The following is a 14,925-nucleotide window of genomic DNA, read 5'->3' as shown; positions in this document are numbered from 1 at the left end:
TGCAGTCTGAGAAGGACACAAACAAACTGGTCAGTCTTTCTAAAGTCCTTCGTTCTATGCAGATAGAAACGCAATTGTCAATGTACAACTAAATGTACATCTAGTTGAAGTAGCATACATTCTGCCTTATTACCATAATTAGGGAAGAAAACTGGTAAGTCTATGGATTGGTTTAACTTTGATTCTGAACATACTTTTGTTAGAAAGGATGGATTTGTTCAAAGAGACACTGTCTTTGTGGAAGAGCATATAGGGAGGTTTGATAGACAATACTTGTAACTCCGAAACTCTCCTAGCTGAAAGTGATAGCTATTAAAAGAATTGTCTTCCAGGTTAAGAACTTCATGTCATAGGATGATGCAGGCTCAAAGGTGGAAGAATCATATGGGATATAACAAAATTCAGGTTCCATGGTGCTAGAGGTGGTTTAATGGGCGGTCTTAATAGAATGGTACACCTCAAGAAGGGTTTGCAAAGTCTGTGGGACATCACGTTCGACCCCGTTTCGCCTATACAGAAATTAGAGATTGCTGCTAATTGAACTCTAATAGCAGCTGCAACTGCCCAGTCATGAAATAATTTTGCTAAGAACTCCAGTATGGAAGATATAGGTGCAGAGAAAGGGTCAATATGATTTTCCGAGGCCCAGGAGGAAAAGGTCTTTTGCTGAGAGACAATTTTCTCGTCGAAGCTTTATGAGAAGAAATCAGGACATGCTGCACTGAAGGGGAAAGGTCAGGTAGCTTGGTAGCAGAGCAGCCAGGCTGTCAACTTGTGGATTTGAAAAGGATGGAGCACTCCCGACAAATGGGTCAGATCATCTGGAACTGGGTCCGGAATCCAAGGCTCCTCCTGAAGATGAGGCCACAAGAAGAGGAACCAGACTTGGCGAAACCGGAAAAGGGCAACAAGTATTAATGTCTGTCCTAAAACAGTGGCTTTCTGAAGAACTTCAGGTATCAATAGGAAGGGAGGGAAGGTGTAGGAGACCCGAGGGCCAATCGTGTACAAGTGCAACCCTTGATGACTCCCCCCGGGGGGGATTAAGGCATGGCAGCTGCTGCATTTGGCATTCATGGATATGGCAAAAAGGTCGCAGCAAGGCTGGCCCGATATTCGGAAAATCATTTCCACTATGTCTTGTTTTAGGGACCACTCGTGAGGCATCAGAATCACCCTGCTGAGTTTGTCTGCTTTCACATTGGATTTCCCTGTGATGTGCATTGCTGTCAAAGCGTTGGGAAGAGGTCACCCATTGCCATACTCTCAGGGCCTCACGACAAACTGGGTAAGATCTGGTTCTTCCTTGTTTGTTTATATACCACACAACCAACATACTGTTTATATTGCAATGGTTCCTAGTGGAAGAGGATCTTGAAATACCTGCAAAGCTAAAAGCATCACGCTCATCTCTAGGACACTGATATGCAAGTGGGCCTCGTGATCCTGCCAAGTGCCTTGGACCGTCCTTCCCTGATAATGCACCCCCCCTCCAATTTGGGAAGCATCCATTGCCACTGTGGCTAAAGGCTGTGGAAGAACAAAGGGTTGACCCAAAGTCACATGAGTGGAGTGAAGCCACCAACGAAGGTCTTTCCTTCCAGATTCTGTTGTCATGATTTGGTGGGACATAGGTAGTTCCTGCATGGACCAGAGTGAAAAGCAGCCACTGAAGAATTCTCATATGAAGCCGCACTAATGGAATTGCGTTTATTGCTGCTGCCATGGTGCCTAGCACTTTTAGAATTGTCCTTGCTTGAACCTTCCTCTTGAAAGGAAGGACTATGACCCGACGTCGAAGGGTTTGTACTCCCTCCTGGTCTGAGGGAAGTTTTACCATCATTTTTGTAGTGTCTAGGTCTGCTCCTATAAAAACGATATGTTGTGATAACAATAAGGCAGATTTTTCATAACTTATTGTGATCCCTAAACTGGAGCAGAGTTTCAAGGTGGTGTCTGTTGCTTTTATTAGTAGATGCTCGGTGGTGGCTGTTAGGAGCCAGTCATCTAGGTATGGAAACGCTCTGAATCCTAGATGTCTCAGGTGAGCCATAACTACTGCCATACATTTGATGAACACTCTGGAGGTTGTAGTGAGACCAAAGGGCAGAGCTCGAAACTGGTAGCGACTGGCTCCCAGCCGAAAGCGCAAATAACTCCTGGATCGCCTGACCATTTTTATGTGGTAGTACACATCCTGGAGGTCTACAGAGCACAACCTATCATCTTTTCCCAGAAAAGGGAGAATTGACTGCAGTGTTACCATCTGGAACTTTGACTGTTTACTGCTTTGTTCAAGTCTGCTGGGATCCAAGATGTGTCTCGAGTTCCCTGTTTTCTTTGGAACTAAAAAGAACCTTGAGTAAGTTCCAGATCCTATTTGGTCTGCGGGGACTATTTGGGTGAGACTTTTTTTCTAGCAATCTCTGTATTTCTAGTGTTGCTTGTTTCCTGTGACTGGGTGGAACATGCAGAATGTTCTTTATGTCTGGGGCTGGAAAAGAAAAGGGTATGGAGTTACCTCTGGATACGATGCTTTGTACCCATTTGTCTTATTTTTAGCCAGGCTTCTGGGGTACAAAGATAAATGACCCCTGACTGCCACCAGAGACAGATGGGGCCTCCTTTCAGGAGCGCTGAAAAGGCTTGCCAAGGAAGGATTCCCGGTCTTCCTGGTTTTGCGGATCCTCTCTGCCAAGTGGCAGGCATCTCCCATTATTGCTTCCCCCTCTGCCCCTGGGGGAAGAATCACCACGTGTGTCTTGAAAAACTCTGGGATTTTCGAAACCACATTTTTCCTTCCTTTTGACCTTTTGGATAAGGTCTAGAAGGTAGGGAAAAATGGACTCCTACAGCAGAAGGAGTTTTTCCTTCCTATTCACACCTTGTTAGTTTGTCTTTGACTTTAGGCCCGAATGAAGATGAGCCATCAAAGGGGCATTAACAAATGAAGACTTAAAAGGCTCTGCAAAGTCAAACAAGCATATCCAGGAATGTCTCCTTAGGTAAATTCCTGAACCCACTGCCCTACTCGCTCCATCAGCTGTACAGGAGATGAGTCTCATGGAGGAGTTTACCACTGAATTCAAGGTGGAGAGCTGGGAGGAAACTATCTGATACCCCTGCAGCTACTGTACCATGGAGAGTATCTCCTAGCTCCTTCAAGAGATCTCTCTGCAACCTGGTAAAATGTGTAAAATAATTTAGGGACTGGAGTGCAAAGGTCACTGAAAAAAAGGTGCACTTTCTGTATCTGTCCATCATACGAGACTCTTTGTTCGGAGTATGGACAGAAAAGGATATGTCTGACAGTTCCTTCTTGGGGGCTGCTGCTGCCACCACCATAGCATCTACAGGGACACCTTTCGTAAGGAAAGTTTTATCAGTGGGGGGGGGGGGATGTAATGAAATTATTTGGCCTCCGAGGGACAGATTCCACAGAGTCTGGCGTCTCCCACGCTTTTCGACAAACTAGGTACATGAGATAGTTGAAAGGTGTACACCCCCATGTGGCAGAAGGGAGAGACCCAAAAGCCTTCAGGTAGACAGACTCCTTAGAAGGGTTGATGGGCTTCCAGCCACCTCTCTGCTTAGTATTTCTAGGACGTCTGCAAAGCCTCACAGTGACCGTGGGGACCCTTCTGACTCATCGAGGTGTGTGTCAGATGTGACGGACTCCTATGGGGAGTCCAAATGCTTCCTCTTACATAGTCTCTTACAAGGGGCCTCTTCAGAAGGGTATTCTGGAGAGGTTTCAGAAGAGAGGGGTTCAACTCAATGGGGTGTCCTGAGGCTGTGGGTCTCCATGTCTGTGTGTATGCAGTTGTGCAAGGACTGACACCGATACCTTTGGGGGAGGAATGACTGGACCTGAGAGTGGCGCTATCTGTGGGGACAGTGCTCTCATCTCCTCGAAGGCCTCCAGCTCCATGATCTGAGGAAGCTCTCGGCTCCTAGGAACTAGAAGCCATCCCCGGCACCAAGGGGTTTGGCTCTGAGACCGATGTAGGAACACAGTGCACCTGTGCCGAAGCCCCAAGAGGCAAGTTCGGATCAGATAAATGTCCGATCCGACTGTCCCCCCCTCCTCCAGACCTGACCAGAGAGCATCGCTCCTAGACTCCTCGATGCTCAGATGGCACTGAGGAAGTCAGAGCGGTAGTTGGGGACAAAGATCCGGGAACAGGTCTCGGTCCAACGATTCTACTACAAATCAGCTTCCTGCATTCCGGCTCCGAGGTCCTGAGTCAGGTTGGAGGAGGAATTGATGTTGACAGGGCAGGCTTAGTCAGTTCCAAAACCCTCTGGGTTAGTTCTGACAAAAGTTTGGTTAGTGCTGATGTCCTCAAAAGTCTCCATTCCACATGATCCACATTGTCATCTGAAAGGCTCCTGGAGGACTGAGACGGAGGAGCAGGGGATCTTGAAGCTTGCAAAATGGGGGATCTCAACATTAGAGAAACCGGTTCCAGTTCTAAAGACCGGCTCAGAGCTTGAAACACCAACAGTTCTGAGCAGAGGTGGAAGTTTCTTGGGTCCGATGAGGACATTTTTGGGAACTTGTTAGACTGCTCCAAATGAGCCTCCGATGAAGTAGAAAATGATCTTTTACCTGCTCTCTCAGATTTTGAAGGGGGGGAAAGAGGTCTGTTTTGTAGGACTTCAACCTTCTCCTATGACTTCTGAAAAGGAAGTCTTCAATAACCCCTTAAGAATCAACTTATTCTTCCTTTTAAAAAGAGCCCTGTGGCTGAATGAATGGCAAATCACACAAGATTCTTGTAGATGTATGGTTCCAAGTCAGTACACACATACAGTATGACCATCAGTCATCGACATCTTCTGACTACACTTAGAGCATTTTTGAACCCAGAGAAGGTTTAGCATCTTTGGGCTGTTTTGACATCTTAACAGCAAAAAACAAAATATCACTACGACTAATATATATATATATATATATATATATATATATATATATATATATATATATATATATATATATCTATATCTATATATATATCTATCTATATATATATATATATATATATATATATATATATATATCTATATATATATATATAGATATATATATATATATACACACACACACATATATACAGATATACAATTATCTACAAACTCTGTAAAAAGAGCTGGGCTGCCTGGAGCAGGAGATAGGAGTCTGGTACCTAAGATGCACTGGGTAAATGCATCCTCCAAGACTTCAATCACCACAGCAATAGTTAAGATTTTGGCTCTGGTAAATCTAGAAGCTCCATATACCTTTTCTGGCCATCACAGTAATCCTTGAATTCATACCTAAATCAATTAATTAAGGACATCTCCCAAAGGGAAATCCTATGGCATGGAAGCAGGAGACAGGGTGCCAGTGTCTGACTCAAGAAATAGAAGAGAACATCTGGCTCTAACATAGGTCAGTTCATCGACCCTGAAGTTAGTCTACTTTTGTGCGTGTGTGTGTGTGTGTGGGGGGGTTCCTCTTCAAGGCAGGTACTCTGGACAACAATGTCTTAAGGTTCATAAACTGAGATGACTGACTTTGGAACCTCAATGCCTTAACTCCTGGGAGTGATAGCACTCTAAGGTCTCCAGTCATGGGCGGTGCCAATTAACTTTATTGCAAACCGTGGATGTCCTTGCATACCAGAACTATGGAAAAGCTTCCCTTGTTCTCCAATATCAAAACATGGTCATAGGAAGCAGATGCCTGTGGACACGTGCCTGGATCAACTGACTGCTGCAAGGTTTGGGATGTGTCAGCATCCAAGTGCATGATGCCATCCTGAGGGATACTACAGACCGCAGTCCAAGCAGGTGTCCCAAAGAGAAGGCTGCAGAAGTGCCTCATGAAACCTGATGCTTTTCAGCCTAGAATGGCCTTCAGACTCAACAGATATACCATCAGCCTCCCAGTTGTGTGCTTCTGTTTTTTATTCTTGTGTATGCAGATGACTTGACTGGTGCCATGGCATCTTATAACTAAGTATGCAGTGTTTTTTTTGTTTTTGTTTTTGATACAGAAAGTCATGGACAGATTTAACTTTCTGCTTAATGGTATTTTAGTTGAACCTAGCACAATGGGGACACAGTAGGTGATGCACTACATCCATAAGCAGAGCAAACACCAGCTATGGAAGTCCTTGTGTGCAGGATCTGCTTCCTACAAGTAATGCAGTGACTAACCTTTGAATAGCCTTGGTGGATGAAATCTTCATGGCTATAAATAAGCAGTATAAATAATATACTTTTTTTCTGCAATACAGTACTTATCTGTACTTTGAGAAACAGACCAAACAGGTGGACTGATTACACTTAACTCACATCAAAAGCAGAAGACTATTTGCTAATGCAAATCTTGGACAGACAGGGAGAACTCAATAGGAGATGAAAATATCCAGCCATGGGATTAAGGGACTGCATTAAAAAACTGCATCAGCTAAGCATGACTGCCAAAGAATGCAGAAGTGTGTCACTGAATTGACAGAGGTGGCAACAGCTGATGCGGCACCCCAACCACATGCAAAAATGGGAAGGGGGGGGTGACGGTGATGACTGGAAACTGGGGGGGGGGGGATTACTATTTAAGCGGGTTCAGTGCACTAGCCTGGATTACACGGAGCTTCTCTGATCAAATGTGTTATCACCCAGTACTTCTAACCTGCAAAGCCAGTAAACAGGACATCAAGTGGGAGGAAATGCTTGAACTTCACCACAGCAGATACATATAAATAAAATAAATGTTTAAATACAGCAAAGGAAAAAAAAAGCAAGTAAATTAACTTAATGAAAAGTGCTTGCATTTCCACTGGAAGCATGTCCACCTTTACCATTATACAAAAAGAGCCAGACTTCAAGCTCACACAACCCTGAGGAAAAGAAAACAATTTTTTTTGGAAAAGTATTATCTTTTCCCAGCACAATGCAATCCTTCCCAGCACAGTGCAATCTCAGTGAGAATATTTTAAGCAGACAGCTTCAAGGGCATAATCCGCTACATGGGGCTGTGGCAGGATTGGTCTCAGAAAACAATTTCAACCTCAAAATTTTCTCCTGTTAAATATACTTTGCTGAATGAAAAGGCAAAAGCAAATACAACAGTTTTCTGCACTTTGCTTTAATCACCTCCAGACCTCTTTTGCTGATTATGGTACAGTATATTCTGTATTTGTTACTGGGATATATGCCTCAGTGTTTTTTTAACCATGGTTCCGTTCTTTGCCCAAATTTAGTCTGCCTGTTCAGTATGAGGTTGGTTTCATCCAAATTCATCTTGTGGAACTATGGACTCAAAAACTAAAATCAATAAATATTTGTACACAGGGGCAGCAAGTAAACTGTCAAATGAATTCTGACTTGGTGCGTCTAAGACAAGCACAATAAATTGTTCAAATGGTTAAAAACAATTCTAGATATTCAATCAAAAATGCAATATGTTGAACCACTTGACCACAAAACTTATTGTACATCTTATGGTAAGTGTGTCTCACCTCCCAGTGCACTGAATAACTGAATAAGACCTTATTTTCTTTAGTGGGATCAATCTCTTGAGCAGGAAAAGGGGGTTCAGGCATGCTGCATCCGCCTTTATCATCAGTTTTTAGATCTGGAAAGGAAAACATGAAATCATACTTAAATTCTGTAATGAAGTGATCAGTTACAAAGGATGAATCAAGCAAGAAAACAGGCAACTGTATGTTTGCACTTAAAACCTTGCAGTTTACTATTCCATTTTACCACCCAGCAGTAATGTAACCATCTCAAATTTAATTTCAAGCTTAGTTTTTAATTAACTTTTCAAAACAGTTATACTAGGTTATGAAGTATGCTGCAAATTCTGTGTAATGAAATCTGAAAGACCACTGAGGCCAATCTCACGCACTACAAATAAACACGTCAGAAAAGCAATATGCAATATTAAAACCAGAGAAAGTAATAAAATCTATCAGACGCTGACAAAATTGCTCAGAGCAATTGATTGTTTTTACCTGCACATACCTGGAATTTGGCTCTCCCTGCTCTGTTCACCCTTTGCTATGCTCGGGCTCACTCTGACACCTTACCCTACCCCATTACCACCCACCCCTACGCTCCTGACCTTTATATCCAAGTAGCCAGTTCCCTAAGCCTCTCTTTCACACCAACCTCATTTCTTTATAGCCACTCCTTTTCTGACTCTCTTCAATCCACATAACCATTTACCTTCAATCCACATCACCTCACTCGCACAGTATCCAAACTGTACGATCTTCAACAGTCTAAAACCCACCTAATCCCCCACAACCTATGTAAAGTACAGCCACACCTAAATCCCTACTCACCCCTGTAAAGATACCTATTAAAACTTAACAATACAACACTGTGAGCAAAATGTGGCCCACAACCTTTACATAAATAAGCCTCTCTATCTCACACAACCTCCTACCACTGCACTAGCAAGTCAAATTTTCAGACTAAATCCCCTACTTGCCCTAATCATTCACAAGACAAACTAGCCTTCTCAGTAACATCCCCTATCTACAACATCTCAAATCTTGATCTTGCCACATTCAAAGCAACTCCACACCAACTAAACAACCACATTTTTTCAAAATATAACATCTACAATCAAATGCCTAAAAAAGTACAGTTGTGTTCACTTACCATAAATGTAGATGTTAGAGTGTCTTCACTGTTGCAGTCATGACTGTAGGGTTCTCCCCTGCCGGCAGGCAGTCCTCGGTCGGCCAGAATCCCAAAGTCTGGGACCGGCGTCGGCTGTTCAACCATGCTCCCTGACGTCAGGGCGCCAGGAGTACAAAGCTGACAGCCGACACCATGTTCTCCAGTTTTTCTTGCACCAGATGTCAAAAGTTCCAAAATGAGTAAGGTCCCATAACCTTTGCAAATACACCTCAAAAGAATGGTGAGAAAGGAAACCATACAAAGGTAAAAATAAGAGGGGACAAGAGGGAAACCCAGACTGCAACAGTGAAGACACTCCAACATCTACATTTATGGTAAGTGTAAACAACTGTACTATGTTCATCGTGTTTCACTGTTGCAGTCATGACTGTAGGGTAGAATCCCAAAGCAGAGTGAAAGGAAGGTGGTCATAAAGTAGAAGGGGCGGCTAAAAGGCCCTGCAAGACTGCAGAAGCAAAGCCTGCCCTAGACTTAGAGTAGAGAGGTAGATTGTAGTGCTTTGAAAAAGTATGCACTGAACTCCAAGTTGCAGCTTCCAAAATGTCTTTGGTAGGAACTCCCCTGAGGAAGGCAGCTGAAGTGGCAGCAGCTCTGGTGGAATGAGTCTGTATACTCCCTGGGATTTGCTTTCCATGGTGTGAATAACAAAATCTAATACCATGAGCAATCCATTTAGAAATGGTCTGTTTTGAAATGGCTTTACTTTGAGAACTTGAAGCATAAGAAACAAACAATTGCTCTGATTTTCTGATGTTCTTGGTTCTGTCCAGGTAAAAACGTAGTTGTCTGTGTACATCCAAGGAATGTAAGATCCTTTCCCCTTTATTTTGAGGAGTGGGGAAAAAGGTTGGCAAGTGAATAGTTTGATTTAAAGCCACTTTGGAAACCACCTTAGGCATGAATGTAGGATTAGTCCTTAAAGTAACCCTGTCTTGATGAAAAATAATATAAGGTTCTACAGCCATAAGAGCTTGCAACTCTGAAACTCTCATGGCAGAGGTCAGAGCTAAAAGGATGGCTGTTTTCCAAGATAAAAACTTGATGTCAGAAGAGGCAGCAGGCTCAAAAGGAGGTAAGGTGAGTTTTTCCAAAACATAGTTGAGATCCCAAGCAGGAATGGGAGGAGATCTAGGAGGCCTTAAGTTCTTAGCTCCTCTGAGAAACTGTCTCATGAGCTGGTGGGAAAAGATTGGAGGGTCTGTATTATAATGAGCGGAAATAGCAGAGGCATGTATCTTAATGGAAGAGAAAGAGAGACCCTTATGTAAAAGATCTGTCAGATAAAGTAAAATCAAAGGAATGTTAGGAAGAAGAGGATCAGAATCCTGAGCCTGCATCCAGGAACAAAATCTTTTCCATTTTCCTGCACAAGATTTTCTAGTGCTAGGACGTCTGGCTTCTAAAATGACATCCATAACCTGCTTGGGTAGGAGAGAATGAATCAAAGACCCTGGATTAACCAGGCCGCCAGGCTGAGAGTTCTGACATGGGAGTGTAGAACCTGACCCTGATGTTGGGACAGAAGGTTCGGAGTCTGTGGTAAAACCCAAGGGGGCTCCCGACATAGGTTTTTCAGAGTTGGGTACCAAAACTGTCGAGGCCAATTTGGGGCCAGCAAGATCATCATCTTGGGCTTGTCCTGTTTTATCTTTAATAATACCTGTGGAGGAAGAGGCGGAAAGGCATATCCCGAGAGGTTTCTCCAATTGAATGATAGGGCATCCACTTTCCAAGCTTGTTTGTGGAAAGTCCTGGTGCAAAAATTCTGTAGTTGATGATTGAGATGGGATGCAAAGAGGTCCATGTGATGACATCCCCAGACTGCTGTTATCATCCTGAATATTTCGGTGTCCAGCATCCACTCGTGTGGATCCGAAAGGTTTCTGCTCAGACCGTCTGCCAGGAAGTTTTGCTTTCCTGGTAAAAACTGAGCTTGAAGGTCCAGATTGCAAGCTAGAGCTGTGTTCCATAGATTCATGGCTAGTCTGCAAAGGGGGTAGGAATGAGATCCCCCTTGCTTGTTTACGTACCACATAACTGTGGTGTTGTCTGTTCGTATCAGTAGTTGTCCTGGTTGTAGAAGATTCCTGAAGGCCCACAGAGCTTAGTGAACGGCTAACATTTCCTTTAAATTGATATGTAGGTGCTCCTGATCCTTTGTCCAAAGGCCCTGCATACAGTTGCCCTGAAAATGGGCTCCCCATGCATAATCTGAGGCGTCCTTGGTTAGTATCTGAGTGGCAGGAGGCAGACAGAAGGGTTTTCCTTTGTTTAGAGTACATGCCTTGGACCACCAAAGGAATTCCTTTTGAAGACAAGGCAGGACAGAGATCAGTATGTCTAAACTGTGGCAATGCTGAGACCATACACTTTTTAGGTACCACTGTATTTTCCTCATATGTAGTCTTGCATATGGTACGAGAAGGATGCAGGAGGCCATGTAACCCAAAGCCTGCAGGAATTTCCTTGCAGATAGCGAGTTAAAGTTGCCAAGGTTTTGAAAGTTGAAGCCAGCTGTAATTGTTTTTCGGATGTCAGAAATGCCATCTGGGTTGTTGTGTTTAGAAGAGCACCCAGAAAAGTTAACTGTTGCGAGGGTGTCAAATTTGACTTTTTTATGTTGACAGTGAATCCCAGGAACTTGAGAAGTGTCTGAACAAATTCTAGATGCTGGAGTAAGATATCCTTGCTGTCTGCCTGAATAAGACAATCGTCCAGATAAGGGTAAATTTGAATTCCCTTGAGTCTGCAATAAGCTACTACTGGAGCCAGGCACTTGGTGAAGACCCTGGGCGCAGTAGACAATCCAAAGGGCAGCGCAGAGAATTGATAATGCCTCGATCCGGCCTTGAACCTGAGGTATTTTCTGCACTCCTGCCTGATGGCAACGTGTAAACATGCCTCTTTTAAATCCAAAGTCACCAAAGTAGCTGCTGTAGAGTAAGCATCTTGAATTTTGGTATTTGCAGAAAAGTGTTCAAGACTGACAGATCCAGAATGGGTCTCCATGAATTTTGCTTCCCGGGGACTAGAAAGAGCCTTGAGTAAAAACCTTGTCCCATCTCTGAAAGCGGAACTAGTTCTATGGCTTTCATAGCCAAAAAAGCTTCCACCTGGTTTAAGGCCTCTGTCCATTGATGTTTTGGAAGATCTGGCCATCCGCTTGGCCTTGGTAGGGTATGAAAATGGAATTTGTAACCTCTTAAAACCACATCCAGAACCCACTTGTCTTGGGTTATACAAGTCCAATTTTGGTGAAAAAGTGAAAGTTTTCCTCCGAGAGGGGCTTCCAGGCAAGAAGTTCCTGCAGCCCAACAGAGGGAGTCATTGAGTCTGTTTCCTATGGGTTTGCGACCTGTCCTCTCCCCCTCTAGGGGTGGAAGCAGTCCACTGTCTTGGTCTATAAGAGGCTTGTGTTTGAGGCCTTCCTCGGGAGCTTCTGTATCTACCCCTCTGAGGCCTGTCTGTATTGGGAAAGGACCAATTTTTAGTAGGCCAATTCCTGCTAAATCTGGGTGGCTGTACTTGTAAGAAATCTTTAACAGTTTGCATGGATTTTGCCTTGTCCTCCATCTTTTTAATCACCTCTTCAGCTTTAGATCCAAACAAAACATTATGCTGAACAGGAGCATCCAATAATTTAGCTTTTACTTGATCTGGCAAATTTTGTTCCTTTAACCATACATGCCTTCTAATGACTGTGACAGAGGCAGCAGCCCTACAAGAAGCCTCCAAGGCATCAAATCCACAGTGTAAACCATGCTTCCCAACTTGTTCAGTGGCATGCATTAAGTCATGTAATTCCTTATCTGCACAGGCGGAAATGGAAGTAAGCTTTTGTTTTAAAACAGACAGGAGAAATTGCTGGTATTTCAGCATATGAAACTGACAGTTTAAAGCCCTAATGGATAAAGTAGCAGAAGTGTACACTTTTTTGCCCCATCTTTCTAAAGATCTGGAATATTTCTCAGTGGGAATGGGGTTTTTAGCAGAAGCGGCCTTAACTCCCTTTGGACCCTGAGAAATGGTTTCAGGGTCAGCAGTAGGGTTCTTGTATAAAAACTGGTGGGAATCAGGAACCCTGTAATATCTGTCAGGCTTAACAGGAGCAGGAGGGAAAGAGTCAGGGGTTAAGTTAACCTCCGAAAAAGCATCATCCACAATATCCAAAATAGGAGGAATAGCCAGGGGTCTATGTTGTGGAAGAAGAAGAAAATCCCTTAGTCTTTTCTTAGATTCCGAATACTCCTGTCCTTCCCAGTGGAAATGTTCCCTCATTTCATGCAAAGTTTCCCCAAAAGAGAAATCCTCAGGGGGAGAAGCTGAAGGAATGGATTCCTCAGCATCAGAATCCTCATAAGGAGGGAAAGAATATTCCTGGTCAGAAGAAGAAACTGAAGAAACAGAAGCCTGATCAGAGGAGCCATAATAAACTTCCTGCCTTGGCCTTTTATCTGGAGGGGGATGAGAACCCCTAATCATAGTAAGTAAATCCTCCGCCATCTTAAGTAACTGTTTCTGTGACTTGGGAGCTGGATCAGAAGAGGCCTGTGTTGCAGTCTTTGATTTGGAAGGAGTCTTTGCCTTTGTCTTTGGCTTTGCCTTTTTCAGAAGCTGAGTAGGCCTGAAAACCCCTTCGGAAGCCGGTACCTGCACAGCGGCTCCGGACCCATCTGAAGGAGCATTGTCCGAAGGTCCTGCAATTGAAATATTCAAAGGCCTAGATGGCTCCTCGTGGGAGTCCATTTCGGCCATCGGTTCCGAATTGGCCGACGACAGGGGCTGCAAAAGCGCCTCACTGACTACGGCCGAACCTGAATCTGGCTCTGCTTGTGCGATATAGTCAAATTTGGACCTCGGAAGCCTGTCTTTGTCCTTGCGTCATTTGTGAACTCCGGTAGCTGGAACCGTATCCGACGACATTTTGTAATTAAAATGCCTACCGAAGTAATGAAATGCAAAATCGTACCATCGTGTAATTGTACGTTGATTGAATCTAGCACAAAACCGACAACTAGCTACGTCGTGGTCAGGGCCTAGGCAAGGAATACAGTAAGAATGAAAATCCTTATGAGGTATTTGCTTCCCACATGAAATACAATTATTAACTTTTTCTGACATCGGACTGGAGCAAGAAAAAAGTTTCCCCAATGGGGTACTTAGCTTTGAGTAGGAGAATAAAATCTTCGGACTGAAGTTTTGTTCAAAAAAGATTGTCAGGAGTCAGCCGACCGGCCCTTGCGAACTGCTATCACGCACGGTAAGAAAGACTGGAGAACATGGCATCGGCTGTCAGCTTTGTACTCCTGGCGCTCTGACGTCAGGGAGCATGGTTGAATAGCCGATGCCGGACCCAGACTTTGGGATTCAGGCCGACCGAGGACTGCCTGCCGGCAGGGGAGAACCCTACAGTCATGACTGCAACAGTGAAACACGAACATCTATACATCCCGAATCATACTTAGTGGAGATGTGCACCCAAACCCTGGCTCTACAAACAATAACCCCGCTCCCCCACTACCAGACAAACATTCTAACCTCCCCCAAGAAATCAACAGACCTCCTTATACTCAAACATAAGAAGCATACTGAACAAAATCCCAGAGCTACATGCTACCCTGGCCCTCTACTCCCTCGGCATAGACCTCCTCACAGAGACCTGGCTAAAACCACTAAACAATAATAATGACTTTGACCCATCTGGTTACAATGATCTTAGACAAGACAGAATATCCAAAAGAGGTCGAGGAATTGCTCTCCTCTTCATAAACAACCTGAACATTGAACTGTTAGCCACCGAACAACCCAAGTTCAGTAATGCAGAAACTGTTCACTAAGCCGAAAATCAACTCAAAAAAACACTTTCATATAATTTGGACTATACCCCCCCCCCCCGCAATAACTGACAGAATCCATTCTAGGCTGGCTATCCCAAAAATTTCCCCAAGAAACGATCATGCTAGGTGATGTTAATATTGACTGGTCCTCCTGAAAATTGCTCCTACCCACTAACCACATTAGCCTACACGGTTTCACTCAACTAATCAAAACCACAACACTGGTAGATAAAGCATCAAAAAAAAGAGAGTCCATCCTAGACTGGATCCTTACTAATAGACCATCTCAATCCTGCCCCTCAGGCTCCCTCCCAGACACCCTAAGTGACCATCTTCCCACATTTATAATTAGTCCAAAACCTAAACCGCCTAAAAGGTCAAGGAA

General features: G+C 43.9%; 1 protein-coding gene across 1 annotated transcript in view; it reads right to left on the bottom strand.

Moving 5' to 3' along the window:
- Positions 1-14,925, bottom strand: part of TM9SF4 (transmembrane 9 superfamily member 4) — a gene marked incomplete in the record, with an annotated part of 2,004,758 nt that overhangs the window by 1,397,247 nt on the left and 592,586 nt on the right. The window contains 1 exon segment of the mRNA XM_044090345.1: positions 7,509-7,624. Coding sequence (XP_043946280.1) covers positions 7,509-7,624 — 116 coding nt within the window.

This window comes from Protopterus annectens, chromosome 12.part0 (assembly GCF_019279795.1).
Source record: "Protopterus annectens isolate FY-2018-M chromosome 12.part0, PAN1.0, whole genome shotgun sequence".
Lineage (NCBI taxonomy): Eukaryota > Metazoa > Chordata > Ceratodontiformes > Protopteridae > Protopterus > Protopterus annectens.
The sequence above is the reverse complement of the archived record's forward strand: the minus strand, read 5'-3'. Positions and strand labels throughout refer to the sequence as shown.